Raw genomic sequence first — 14590 nt, forward strand, 5'->3', positions numbered from 1 at the left:
GAGAATTAAGAGGGAAGGGAAAAGGAGTCAAGTACTGAGAGTTCATTGTGAGGACACCTTGGTGTTGAGTGGAGGGCACTACATCTGCTTTGAAGATTCTCCATCTTTCCAGCCTTCCATGCTCTCTGTTCTCAAACTGAACAAGCCTCCCAGGGCTTCCCACTGTCCCTCAAACACATTCCAGTGTTTATTGCTTCTTCCTCTTTGTGTGGGTCCCACTATTTGGAATACTTTGCCATTTCCTGCTGTATTGAACTTTTGTTTGTCAAAATCAATCCATCCTTTTTCAAAAAAATTATTATTATTGTTTGTTATGTTATGTTAGTCACCATATAGTACATCATTAGCTTTTGATGTAGTATACCCAGGTTCATTGTTTATGTTAAGGACAGTCTTAGAAACATAATTGCAAGAAGTTTTCCCCAATTGCTACCAAATTCATGTAACTTCTTAATCTCAAAACCAACAGAGCTTTGTACTTTCTTGAGTACTAGCCAAAAGCTAGCCCACAGAAGAGGTATTTGGAGATAGCTTTGTTCCACTTAAATATAGCTTTATTTATATACATGGCAGAAAGAGCTTTCCTGAAATGTGGATTCCTAGCAGTATTTGGCTTGGGATTGCCCATGTAACTGGTCAAGGTCATTGATAGAACAAAGTGCCCTAGCTTCTAGGTCAGGGCTCTTATTGTTTTTCAACACTACCTGCTATGACCTGTTTGGGTCCCATGGGAAACATGGGTAGGAGGGAAAGATAATGTGATCATCTCTTGGGTCATCTCCCAATTAAGGTGTTCCATCTATTTTTTCCTTCTACAAGTGAATTCTGTCCCTTAATTTCCTCAAACCCCTCTTCATATCTTTGTTCCTCAGGCTATAGATAAAGGGGTTCAGCATGGGTGTCACTACTGTGTACATGACTGTGGCTACCCGGTCCTTCACCACTGAGTACATGGACAGGGGCCTAAAGTAGACGTAGATGATACTCCCATAGAACAAGGCCACGACAGTGAGGTGGGAGCCACAGGTGGAGAAGGCCTTCCACTTGCCAGCCGCAGAGGGAATTCTGAGCACAGTGATGATGATTCGCAGGTAGGAGAAGAGGATGCACAGGAAGGGGGTCGTGATGACAGCCAGGGTCTCGGTCATGACCACTATCTGGCTGGAGGATGTGTCAGAGCAGGATAGCTTTATCACAGGCTGGGTATCACAGAAGAAGTGCTTGATGACATGGGAGGCACAGAAGGACAGGCGGGACATGAGTAGCACCCGGAGCAGGGAGTGCAGGTGGGAGATGGTGCAAGAAGCCAGCAGCATGAGGTGGCAACGCCGTGGATTCATGACCACATCATAATGGAAGGGGTTGCAGATGGCTACCAGTCGGTCTATGGCCATAGAGGCCAACAGGTAGCTGTCAGTGTTCCCACAGGCCATGAAGAAGTACATCTGGACCAGGCAACCCACGAAGGAGATAGCCTTGGTCTCTGATAGTAAATTTGCCAACATCTTGGGCATAATGACTGTTGTGAAGCAGATATCTGTGAAGGACAGGTTGCTGAGGAAAAAGTACATAGGGGTATGGAGTCGGGAGTCAGAATGTATGGCCAGGATGATGAGTATGTTGCCCATGACAGTGACCAGGTACATGATGAAGAAGATGGCAAAGAGTGGTTTCTGTAGCTGAGGGTTGGAAGAGATGCCCAGGAGGATAAAGCCTGAGTCGCTGCTGTAGTTCTTTGTCTCCATGTCTGTGCCTTCGTGGACAGGGTGTGGAGAAGCAGTGGGAGAGATGTGAAGGGCGATTTCATCAAGTCACCTTCCTCCCTAATCTCCAGCCTATGGAAAAATCCTTCTGCTTTGTTAGAATTTTAAAGAGCATTTCCTTTAAGAAACTACTGGGAAGACAGAGTAAAATCCAACACGGAAAAAATAAAGAAAATTCTAATCTGCTTTCTCAATAAGAAGCTAGAGGTTTACCCCAAGCGTCTTAGGAATCTCCATAGCCTAACATGTGTGAGTTCTTCTCAGTTCTCTTTTTAAATATTCTTCTTAGGTTGTTTCTTGACCATCTGCTTATCCGCCCCCCTTTTTTCCCTTCATGTTCCAGGGAAGAAGCTATTGGGTTTTGCCTGGAGTCAGGATACTTTCATTGAAGGCGTATCCATGAATTGTGTCCTCTCCCAAGGATTCTGTCCTACTCTTTAGAGCAGAGGTGGTGGCTGTGGTAATGGGAATAGGATAAAAGTGAGCATCAATGACATCGGTGCTCCTTGGTATCCACAGAAATTAGATGAGCTTTGCCTAGGTCTTCATAGCATAACCTGCTTCATGCTTCATGTTTATTTAAGCATTTTTTTTTTTGCTAAAATGCTCTGGATACATAAGGATTTTGTTTCAAGGCTGCCAGTCATAATAGGAATACCACCATGAAAAGCTTACATTACTGAGTTAAAATTTTAAAGTATATATTTTTCTGATTAAACAACTATGAGATCCTTATTCTCAACATTCAAATATCATTGGAATAGAAAGCTTTCAACATTAAGTCCCTTCCTTACCAATATCATTGATAAGAAACACACATTAAAAGTTATGGTCATTTTGTGAGGTGATGGAGGTCTTAACTAACCCTACTGTGGTATCATTTCCAAATTTGTATGTGTATCAAGTCCTCATGTTGTACACCTTAAACTTACACAATATTTCATGTCCATTACACCTCAGTAAAACTGGAGAGAAAAGTCAATTTTCTCAATTAATAACATTCAGTGTGCCTATAATAATACCCAAGGGCATTTTTAATGGGAGTTGAGAAGGTCATTGTAAAACTCATCTAGAGGAGGAAATGGCTACAGAAAGACGAGATAATTTTTGAAAAGATTGGAATAACGGCAGAGAAGTTTTCTAACCAAAACTCAAAGCATGTAATAATGAAACACAGTAAGATAATGTTACACACAGAGAAAAACAGATGAGGGGTCAACTTTAAGAACTCTATATACCTATACTTGGACATGTATATAGACAATGAACTATGTGCTACTTCATATAAAACGTTTATTTCATAATGATGAAAAATGGATGACATATTATATACGATACTTGATATTATGGTAATTGTATCTTTAGAAAAGATAAGGCTAGATTTCTATCTAACACACATAGAAATAAATCCCATATGAATGAACGAACTAAAAGGAAAAATATCCAAACTGTGAAGTAAGTATTAGCCAAAAAACAGTGTATATTTAGTGGTCTCAGAACAGGGATAGTATTCCAATGAAGAAAAAATGTAGAGGCTTAATAACAAAATACTGTACTCAAAAATGTGAAAATTATACCTAAAGAGATAATACATAAAGCTAAACTTTACATTAATCACTCAAAAAAATATCTTCATCACATTTACCAAAACCATGGAGAAAATGTCCAGCTTCTTTAGTAACCAGAAAACACATTTGACTGAAATACAATTTTCACCCTTTGGATGATCAGTGCAGTTTCTTTTCAACATACATTTAGAAAAAGAGCCTGACATGTACTGATAAAGAGAGGGTATAATCACTATACCCTTTCTGGTAATCTCTATCTGAATTGAATGTACATTTATCTATTGAATAATTACCCTCACAGAACTCTACCCTGTAGAGAGAGTAGTACATGTGTAGCACAAAGATGTGTACACCTTTTTATCTTATTATCTTAGCATTGCTTTAATGTCAAACAAAACAATATAAACAAAAAAACACTCCCCAGAGAAACATCCTAAGTACCCACAACAGGTGAATTATTAGAGCATTTTATAATGCATTCTCTTTAGTCATAAAGAAATAATGTGGCTCATGTCAGCCAACATTTATTAGTATATGTCACACGGTGAGCTGAGTGCTTGGCATGTCTTCTTTCTTTCTTTCTTTAAATTTACCTGTTAGCTGACATATAGTACATCATTAGTTTCAGATGTTGTGTTCAGCAACTCATCAGCTGCCTATGTGCTCATCACATCATGTGCCTTATGTTACACACTGAGCTAAGTGCTTGGCATGCAGTTTTTCATTTTATTTTCTCAAAATCCCAAGAGATAGGCATTATTATTATCCCTATTTAACAGATAAAAAATAGAATTGAACAAAGTTAAGTGACCAGATCCCATTGTTCGTAAGTGGTAGAGCAGGAATTCTTCTCTTCTCTTCTAATTTATTTTATTTATTTTTGAGAGGGAGAGAGAGTACAGGCACATGCTGGCACAGGTGAGGGGCCAGAGGGAGAGAGAGAGAGAGAGAATCTCAATCAGACTCCCTGGCTGAAGTCAGGTTTGATCCTGACCCTGATATCATGACCTGAGCTGAAAATCAAGGGTCAGATGCCTAACTAGCTGAGCCACCCAGGCACCCCACAGGGCTGGGATTTTTAATTCAGGCAATCTGATGGCAGAGGAGAAGCCATTGATTGTTAAGCTATATTACCAAGGTTACACTACTGTCCATGATATTTTGTTAAAAGCAGGTTGAGGAATGATATATATATATATATATATATATATATATATATATATATATATATAATAATCCCTTTTTTGTGAAGCAAAATTCTTTCTTTATGTGTTGTGTTTGTCATGGCTTGTGTGTTTACTTATGTGTGGCTTCCTTCTGAAGTGAGATTGAAGGCATGCAGTGAGAAGTTCCATCCATGTTTCACTTTTTATTTTATTGTTCATGTTTGAAAATATTGGATATCTATTTCTTTATATTAATTATACATCCAAAACTGAAAGTTCCCTATACTTCCAGTTTTCAGAGAGCTAGAGTTGTGTGCATATTTCAAAGTTTTTTTTTTCTCTGCATAGATCTAGGCAAATACTATATATAATAATGGGGTCCGTGTGTCCATGATGCTTTTCTCCCCACAGTTGGTGTTACAGAGGATATTTGTGTGTGTGTGTGTGTGTTGCACTCATGAGACAGTTTCTCTGGTATCGAATGCATCCTGAGATGTGGAAGGCTGAGTTGGAATGTATGAATTTTGAATGTTTTAATAAACACTCCCAATCTAAGACACATACACCTTTCATCCCACTGTTGGGCAGGGTATTCATTTGACTCTCTGGACTTTTTCTCTATCTCCTTCACCATGTCTTTCAGCCTCACTGCTAGGACGTCATTTTCCCTGGTAGTGAATGGCCATCTGATCCTCTTTGGGCTTGCACCTGGAATTCCCCAGACCTAGGCAGTATTTCTCAGGGGCAGTAGTTACCCCCATCCCACTGAGCTGATAAAATTGTGTATTTCCTTATGCCTTGGGCAAGTCACTTGTCTCCCTAGAGCTGTCAGTAAGATGTGCTGATTCTACTTTCTGTCCTGCTACTCCTGTCATCTGGACACTCTAATGCCCCTTAATATATGCATATGCCTGTGATACCATCACATTAAGTTGCATTAAATATGTGCAGTTTTTTGGTTTATCAATTATACCTTAATAAGGGTGTAAAAAAAAAGAAGGAGAAGGGGAAGGGAAGGGATAGAGGGAGGGAGTGAAGGGGGAAGAAATGGGAGAGGGGAGAGGGAGGAAGAACAGGAGGCTAAGAAGGAGAGGAAAAAGAAAAGGCACCCCACAGCCTGTTATCTCTGCAGACTTACCCACACAGGTAATGATAAGAGGACCCTGCCCATTTGGCGGTCCTTGAATACTTTCAAAAGCAGAGCTGAAAAGAATTCAGTGATTCTGACTGCTGTTGAGTAGTTGGTTGAGAAGTCTCTGTATCTTATGTCTGTGTGTCTCAAGGATGAGAGCTCCACTTACTTGCAATACTTGTTTGCTGCCCCCAGGGGGACCATTGGTAGGAGATAACTTGAGCTGTCTAGTGCAAGATACACATCCCGCCTATCCTGAGATTTTTTTAAAAAATTTTAAAATTTATTTTCAGCATAATGGTATTCATTGTTTTTGCAACACACCCAATGCTCCATGCAATCTGTGCCCTCTCCATTACCCACCACCTGGTTCCCCCAACTTCCCACCCGCTGCCCCTTCAAAACCCTCAGATTGTTTTTCACAGTCCATAGTCTCTCATGGTTCACCTCCCCTTCCAATTTCCCTCAACTCCCTTCTCTTCTCTAACTCCCCTTGTCCTCCATGCTATTTTTTATGCTCCACAAATAAGTGAAACCATATTATAATAAACAACATGTGTTGGAGGGGATGTGGAGAAAGGGGAACCCTCTTTCACTGTTGGTGGGAATGCAAGTTGTTTCAGCCTCTTTGGAGAACAGTGTGGAGATTCCTCAAAATTAAAAATAGAGCTTCCCTATGACCCTGCAATTGCACTACTGTGTATTTACCCCAAAGATACAGATGTAGTGAAAAGAAGGGCCATCTGTACCCCAATGTTTATAGTAGCAATGGCCACGGTCGCCAAACTGTGGAAAGAACCAAGAGGCCCTTCAATGGACGAATGGATAAAGAAGATGTGGTCCATATACACTATGGAGTATTATGCCTCCATCATAAAGGATGAATATCCAACTTTTGTAGCAACATGGTTGGGACTGGAAGAAATTACGCTGAGTGAAGTAAGTCAAGCAGAGAGTCAATTATCCTGAGATTTTGATATGAAAATGCAGTGTTAACAAATGATTCTAGTAGAATTTGGAAATGAAGTGCCTGTGCCTCCTTAAAAATTTAGCCTTTAAAACTTTTTTTATAAAGGGGTGTGTGTGCCTGGGTGTTTCTGTCAGTTGAGCCTCTGACTCTTGGTTTTGGTTCAGGTTAGGGTCTCAGGGTGGTGAGATCAATCCCTGCATCAAGCTCTGTGCTTTGTGTGGAGTCTACTTGAGATTCTCTCTCCCCTTTTCCTCTACATGCTCCCCAAATAAATAAATAAATCTTAAAAAAATAGTTTGGCCGCCCTATCCCATCAGTGCTGGTTTTCCCTGACCCACCTAAGGGGGATGTAGGAAGAGGCTTCCTCACAACTCTTGGGATGAATAGGAAGCACCATGGGTCTTGATTCACAGTCAATTTAAGAGTAAAAATGGAAGGTCTTTACATTTCTTTCAAAAGCACAATTACCATAACGTCATTGGATTCCATGCCTTCTTAAGCTTGTGTTATTTACATACATTATTTCACCACCTTCTCATTGTGTAAATGAGATGATGTGTGCAAACACATTTTGACATGGTGTAGCACCATGTAAATGAAAGTTTTTATGGTTAGTAGTAAAACATATTATGTTCCCGTCCCCCAACCCCAAAAAAAAGTTGAGTGGAAGAGTTAGGTGAAGCTTTCTACAGGTGTTAAGTATAATAAGTTAAGTATAAGACGACTCATATAATAAGTCTGAGAATGACATTTAATTTAATTTATTTACTTTAGATTTATTTATGCTTGAGAGAGAGAGAGAGAGAATGAGGAGGGGCAGACTGGGAATCTCAAGCTGACTCCCCTGACTGAAAGCCGGTCGTGGGGCTCTCAGTTCATGAGCTGAGCTCAAACCAAAATTCTGTTGCTTAATGGACTGAGCCACCCAGACACCCCAAGAAATGACATTTTAATGATGGCGCTGATGCTCAGTTAGTGGTGGGAAGGACCAGGAGGGACTTAGGGCGTTTCTAAGACTTTTAAATTATGCTTTCCCACTTTTAAAGGTATTTACTCCTTTCCCTTTTAGATGGGAAATAAAATTTATTCCTCTGCTTCACAACTTCCTCTATTGGCATTTCCCACTTTGTGGGCATCTGTCATCTCGGATTGGTATTCCCTCCATGCTTCCTCACCACTGATGCAGGACCCTTCTCCTAGCTGCCAAGCCACATCAAATCTGGGGCTACAGACTTGGAGTACAGCATTTCCTTCCTAAACAGGACTTAAAAGTGCTTGGTGTGTAATGTGCTGGTGAAAGCTGCCCATCATCCACACTCCTGCTCCTGTGAATGAGCAAGCACAGCTGGGAAGTGACTTAAGCAGAGAAGGTGCAGCTATGCTTTCTTGGGAAGGTTCTGGGCTTAGCACTTGCCCACTGACTCCTCACACTAGCACCATGTTGTTAGAAGCATTGGTTTCCTCTTTATAGAAAAAGGGACTGATGTTCAGAGAGCCACTTATGCTAGTAAGTGGCATAGCTGAGACTGAAAGCCAGGTAGGTTCGATTTCAAACTGTTGTCTTTTCCACACTAAACAATGCTATGACACCTGTCCCCCCAAAACATGCACGTTGGTCGAGAATGGTGCTGGCATGTCCTCTCTAACAGAAGTCTCTTACTTTCCAGTGTCTCATGCCTCCTGCTGACCCACTCCTCCTCCTCCCTCCACTGTGCCCACTCACTGGAATCTTTCAATTTCCTTCTTTCCTACTGCCCTTACTGCCTCCCACTCTATTGAAACCAAATGCTTGGCCCTCTTCCTTACCTTTAGAGAGGAATTGTTGCAGGGGACTCTGGACCTCAGTTCTGTCAGATTCTGAGAAAATAGCAACTCTCCTTTTTCAGCATCATTACCTGACTTAGAGTGTCTCCTGGGTTAGGTTTTTAGAACCCAGTCTCTCCCTTGACCACCTTCTTCCCACACTCAGCAGAAGGACAAACAGATGCAGAGCACCTTGAGCAGATGCATCCTGCGTGGGGGTCCTGTAGAACCCTTTCCAGGCATGGTCCTTGTCTGTTTAGTTCTGTGAAATTTCTCCTTTATGCCTAGTTTTCACTCCTGAATCAGATTAGAGCTAGACCCAGCCATTCCCAGCGGTTAAAGTGTAGATTCCAAGGCAAGAGGACATTGGGAAGATGCCTTCTGGATTCTTTTTCGTGAATAATTGTCTTCTGATGGACCAGAAGTGCTGAAAGTGGGGAAGTGGGACTTTTGCTGAAACTCAGTCTGTTGTGACTCTCTGCTGAGCTGTCAGTGCCTCACCCACATGTCTCCTAGGGGAGGCACCCACTTCATCACAGCCCTTCCTGGCCATCTTCTCAGTCAGGGTACTATAATAGCTATCAGTGACATGGCGTTCGTATGTGCCAGACACTGCTTTACACACTTGACATACATAAACCTTTTAGTTTTTACTAAAAACACCCCTTTTCACAGATAAGGCAAGTGAGGTACAAGCAATTGACGTGACTTACCTAAGTCCACGCAGCTAGAAGGGGGTGGAGTCCAGCTTGAGAATGTGTGCTCTTGTCCCCTGCATTATGCTTTCTCGTTCCCTAGTTTTCCTGCTGACCTAGTTTCTCAGGGGAGGTAAGTTGAGGCTCTTGGTTTGTGTGATGTGGGCTGTGCACCCTAAAGGCAGGGACTGGTGCCTTGCACAGAGTAGGTTCCCCCAAAACGTGTGACGTATGATCAAAAAGAGATGAGAGAGAGTGAGAGGTGAAGTCTGTTGGCTTTTGAGATGGAGGAGAGAAGATAGGATTAGGAAAAGGGAGGAAGGTCCATCTGAAGAGGTTGACACCCAGTGTCTATTCCCAAACCCCTCAGCCTGCCTACCTGTGGGCCTGACAGAGGAGGTTCATGCCCGGGGGTTGCCAGGGAGTTAAGATCAGGCTCTGAATCTCTGAGGGAGCATGCCAGGGCAGGTGCAGATCTACTCTTGGAAAAGTGCTCTCTCTTCTCTTTACCTTACCGTGGGTGTTGGTGATGGAAAGGGAGACCCAGGAGCCTGTCCTCTGTGAATTCCAGGGCCCTGAGGGCATTGGCCCTGTCGTCTTCCCAGGAGAGAAGAACATTAGTGAAGTCCTCACTGACTCTGTGTTCAGGAGCTTGGTGGGAACCTGGCCTCTAGAAGGGTAGCCTCATATCCTCAGGAAGTGAATTAGGGCCATGCATCAATAGAGATGGAGGTTTTCATGCACCTGTATGGGAAGTATGTACATGAACATGTGACTTCATGCACACATGCATGCTCTCCATTTATTCATGGGTTCCTATGCACATCTGTGTGTAGACTTATGTGTGCCTACCTGGAAGGAAATGGGATGGCATCTGACATCTCCAAAGTTCTGTGTGTGCATGCATGACCGTGTTTAGGTGCAGGTGTGGTGGTCTGGGGAAGGGATTAAGATTTGGGTTCTGAAATAAGTCAAGGAGAGAGTCAATTATCATATGGTTTCACTTATTTGTGGAGCATAACAAGTAGCATGGAGGACATGGGGAGATAGAGAGGAGAAGGGAGTTGGGGGAAATTGGAAGGGGAGGTGAACCATGAGAGACTATGGACTCTGAAAAACAATCTGAGGGGTTTGAAGGGGCAGGGGGTGAGAGGTAGGGGTACCAGGTGGTGGGTATTAGGGATTGTATGGAGCACTGGGTGTGGTGCAAAAATAATGAATACTGTTACGCTGAAAATAAAAAATAAATTTAAAAAAATTCCTTGGAGGGACAATAATGAAAAAAGGTTGAGAAATGGTGACATAGTCTAAGATCACATTACCTGTTTCATAACACCATCATACTAATAACTACTCTTGATGTTTTAGCCAAATAAAATCCTTATAACTGTTAAAAAAAAAGATGTGGGTTCTGGAGCCAGTTAGAGAGATTCAGATGCTGGCTCTGCCTTGTACAGGCTGTGCAGGTTTTGCAACTTTAGATGGACTTTTTAGTGTTTATTTGAATTCCAGTTAATTAATATACAGTGTAATATTAGTTTCAGGTGTACAAATAGCGATTCAACACTTCCATACAATACCCTGTGCTACCACTACCAGTGCTCTCCTTAATCCCCATTGCCAGTTTCCTCCATCCTCCCCTCTGCTAACCATCAGCTTTTTCTCTATAGTAGTTAAGTGTCTGTTTCTTGGTTTGCCTCTCTCTGTTTTCCTTTGCTCATTTGTTTTTTAAAGTTCTACACATGAATGAAATCATATGGTATTTGTGTTTCTCTGAATGACTTACTTAGCATAATGATCTCTAGCTCCATCCATGTTGTTGCAAATAGAATCATTTCATTCCTTTTGATGGCTGAGTAATATTTCATTACACACACACACACACACACACACACACGTATATACCACCTTTTCTTTAGCCATTCATCAGTGGATGGACACTCGGGTTGTTTCCATATTTTGGCTATTTCTGATAATGCTGCTATAGACATCAGGGTGCATATATGTCTTTGAATTAGTATCATTTGGGTAAATACCTAGTAGTGCAATCGCTCGATCATAGGGTAGTACTATTTTCAACTTTTTGAGGAACCTCCATACTGTTTTTCAGGGTGGCTGCACCAGTTTGCATTCCCACCAATGGTACAACAGTGTTTCTCTTTCTCCACATCGTCACCATCACCTGTTGTTTCTTGTGTTGTTGATTATAGCCCTTCTGACCAATGTGAGGTGTTATCTCACTGTGGGTTCAGTTTTTTTTTCTCTGAAAATCAATGATGTTGAGCATCTTTTCATGTGTTTGTTGGCCTTCTGTATGTCGTCTTTGGAAAAAATGTTCATGTCTTCTGCCTATTTTCCAGTTGGATTATTCCTTTTCTGGGTTTTGTTGATTGTTTGCTGATATTCTTTAAACATTTTTTCCTGTAATGGACTTAATTTTTTTTAGAGCAGTTACAGCACCACAGCCAATTAATTACATGGTACAGAGCACTCCTACATACTCAAAGCCCTCATACATTCACAAATCCCCTAATTATCAACAGCCCCATCAAAGTGCTACAGTTGCATTAATTGATGAACTCCACTAACACATCATCATCACTCCAATCCATAGCTTACATTAGGGTTCACTCTTAGTATTGTACATTCTGTGGGTTTTGACAGATGTCTATTGACAACATTATAGTATCATAGAGAATAGTTTCTGGGGCCCTAACATCTTTGGTGTTCTACCTATGCCCTGGAAACTATGGATCCTTTACAGTCTCCCTCACTTTTTCTTTTCCAAATGTTATGTAATGAAATAATATAGCATTGAGCCTTTTCAGATTGGCTTCTTTCATTAAGCAATATGCATATAAGGTTGCTCCATGTGTTTTTCAGATTTGATGGCTCATTTCTCGTTGTACTGAATAATAATTTCATGGTCTGGATATACCACTTTGTTTATCCACTCACCTACTGAAAATACATATTCAAAAATAGCTTGAGATGATTTTCCTGTTACATGGGGGAAGCAAAAATCTTATTCTGCTACCTGATGCAGTCTTCTGTGTTGTGTATGGTGCTTCAGTTCAGAAGCCTGACCTCTATCCCAGGTTCCCAGCTTTTCGGTGGCTCCAGGAGGGGTCTCTGTATGGGTATTGTCTTCTACTTTGCCAGTGAGGTGGAGTAGTCCTCTGACTTGCCAAAATCACTGTTAGGTTAGGGTTGGAGTGGGAGCCCTTGTTATGGTTCCTTACCTGGTTTCTGATTTCTAGGCTGCCTCTGATTTAAGTAGCAGCTCTCCCACCTCACTAACAAGGGGCAGTTGTTCGTTGGGTTATGGTGGGACTTGGTGGTGGATGGATTGGTTTAGGGGGATTGAAAAATCCCAAGGCAGGGGCGCCTGGGTGGCTCAGTGGGTTGAGCCTCAGCCTTCGGCTCAGGTCATGATCTCAGGATCTTGGGATCAAGTCCCGCATCGGGCTCTCTGCTCTGCAGGGAGCCTGCTTCCTCCTCTCTCTCTGCCTGCATGTCTGCTTTCTTGTAATCTCTGTCTGTCAAATAAATAATAAATAAAATCTTTAAAAAAATCCCAAGGCATTCTGCTAGGAATCTGAGAGCTGACCATGGTAAAAACGATTTGGGACCAGGTCCCCAGGTTCTTGATGCCCATGCGGACCTGGTTGGTTTCACCTTCATCTTTTGAACTTCTCAGTTCCATTAAACACTGATTATTTCTGTTTTGTGCAGGAAGAGCAGGGTTACCTATGGTGCAGAACAGTAGGACTCTGACTCAGATGAACTGAGTTTCTGCGTACATCCCTAAGAATTTCTTTATGGTGTTTGCCTGAAATTCCTGATATAGTCAGAGACAGTGACCTTCAGAATACATCTCCTGACCTTCAGAACACATGCAGTGGCTGTGGACAAGCTTGGTGGTGTTTGTATTTAGAATTGCACACCAGGTTCATCCTAACTAGCTCGGTTGTTCATGTGTAAGTTCTGCTGATGGACATCTGCTGGAGATTGCTTGGCAGGGAGGAGATTCTTCTGCAGTGGGCGGTGGGGGTGGGTGGGTGGAATATATCCATATCCTCAGCTCTTGAAATTTCTTCTACTCTTGGATTATATGACTACTCCTTTTCTGTCCTTTTTGTTAATGCCTTCTCTATCAGACTCTTCAATGTCAGAAATATGCAGCACTCTTCTCTAGGTCATCCTCAGCATTCATGTTTCACACCCCTCCTAGTATATGTCACGCACTCTGATTAAAAGACAAAGTATGTTCAAGGAACTAAATTTTTCTTAGTTTAGTATTGAGCAAAATCTCCAGCATTTACATATATTTATATATATAAAATGAGTCCATAGTGAGTTTGCAGTAGAAGTGCCCGATACATTTCCCTTCACAGTTTCCTCATCAAACAACCTGCTTCTGGTATTTTTCCACTGTTGAATTCAACCAGCCTCACAGGTTATCTGTCTATATGGTGGGAGGGGGAGCTGTCGAGGGTTTTCCTGGTCTGCTCCCAAGAGCCAAGTAGAAGTAGTTCACCTGACTTGGCAAGGTGTTCAGAAGGCATACTTAGACCTTTGCTCTGACTATATGTACTCCAGAAGGGATTTATTCCATTCTTACTGATGTTGGTTAGCAAATTTCCAAGTTCACCCTTGGCTCCTTTGTTTGGATAGCAAAACTTTGATTAAGGTTTTTCAATACTACCTACCAACATCAGCTCACTCTTCGGAAGGATGGCAGGATATCTTATGGAAAGTGCTTCCTGTTCTGACAGAGACAGCACTCTAGCTATGATTCAGAAGGTTAGGACTAACCTGGGGGCCAGACTGGTACAGAACGGTAAATTTACCTCAATGTGTTACCTCATGGTCACTTGTCATGTACTTTATGGAATACCTGTAGGATTACACCTTCATTTCTTTTTTTTTTTTATTGTTTTTTATTGTTTTTTTTTCAATTTATTTATTTTCAGAAAAGCAGTATTCATTATTTTTTCACCACACCCAGTGCTCCATGCAAGCCGTGCACTCTATAATACCCACCACCTGGTACCCCAATCTCCCACCCCCCCGCCACTTCAAACCCCTCAGATTGTTTTTCAGAGTCCATAGTCTCTCATGGTTCACCTCCCCTTCCAATTTACCCAAATTCCCTACTCCTCTCTAACGCCCCTTGTCCTCCATGCTATTTGTTATACTCCACAAATAAGTGAAACCATATGATAATTGATTCTCTCTGCTTGACTTATTTCACTCAGCATAATCTCTTCCAGTCCCGTCCATGTTGCTACAAAAGTTGGGTATTCATCCTTTCTGATGGAGGCATAATAAGATGTGGTTCATTTCTTTTTTTAAGAAAGATTTTATTTATTTATTTGAGAGAGAGAGAGCAGGAGCAGAGGGGCAGAGGGAGGGGGACAAGCTGACTCCCTACCAAGCAGGGAGCTGAACATGGATCTCTATTCCAGGGTGTGGGCTCATGATGAGAGC

At 41.8% G+C, this 14590-nt stretch overlaps 1 protein-coding gene across 1 annotated transcript; it reads right to left on the reverse strand.

Moving 5' to 3' along the window:
* Positions 1-812: 812 nt before the first annotated feature.
* Positions 813-1840, reverse strand: LOC122917036 (olfactory receptor 1L6-like). The gene has a single exon (XM_044264386.1). The coding sequence runs from the start codon at positions 1743-1745 to the stop codon at positions 813-815; it is 933 nt and encodes a 310-aa protein (XP_044120321.1). The 5' UTR covers positions 1746-1840.
* Positions 1841-14590: the final 12750 nt, after the last annotated feature.

This window comes from Neovison vison, chromosome 9, assembly GCF_020171115.1.
Source record: "Neovison vison isolate M4711 chromosome 9, ASM_NN_V1, whole genome shotgun sequence".
Taxonomy (NCBI): domain Eukaryota; kingdom Metazoa; phylum Chordata; class Mammalia; order Carnivora; family Mustelidae; genus Neogale; species Neogale vison.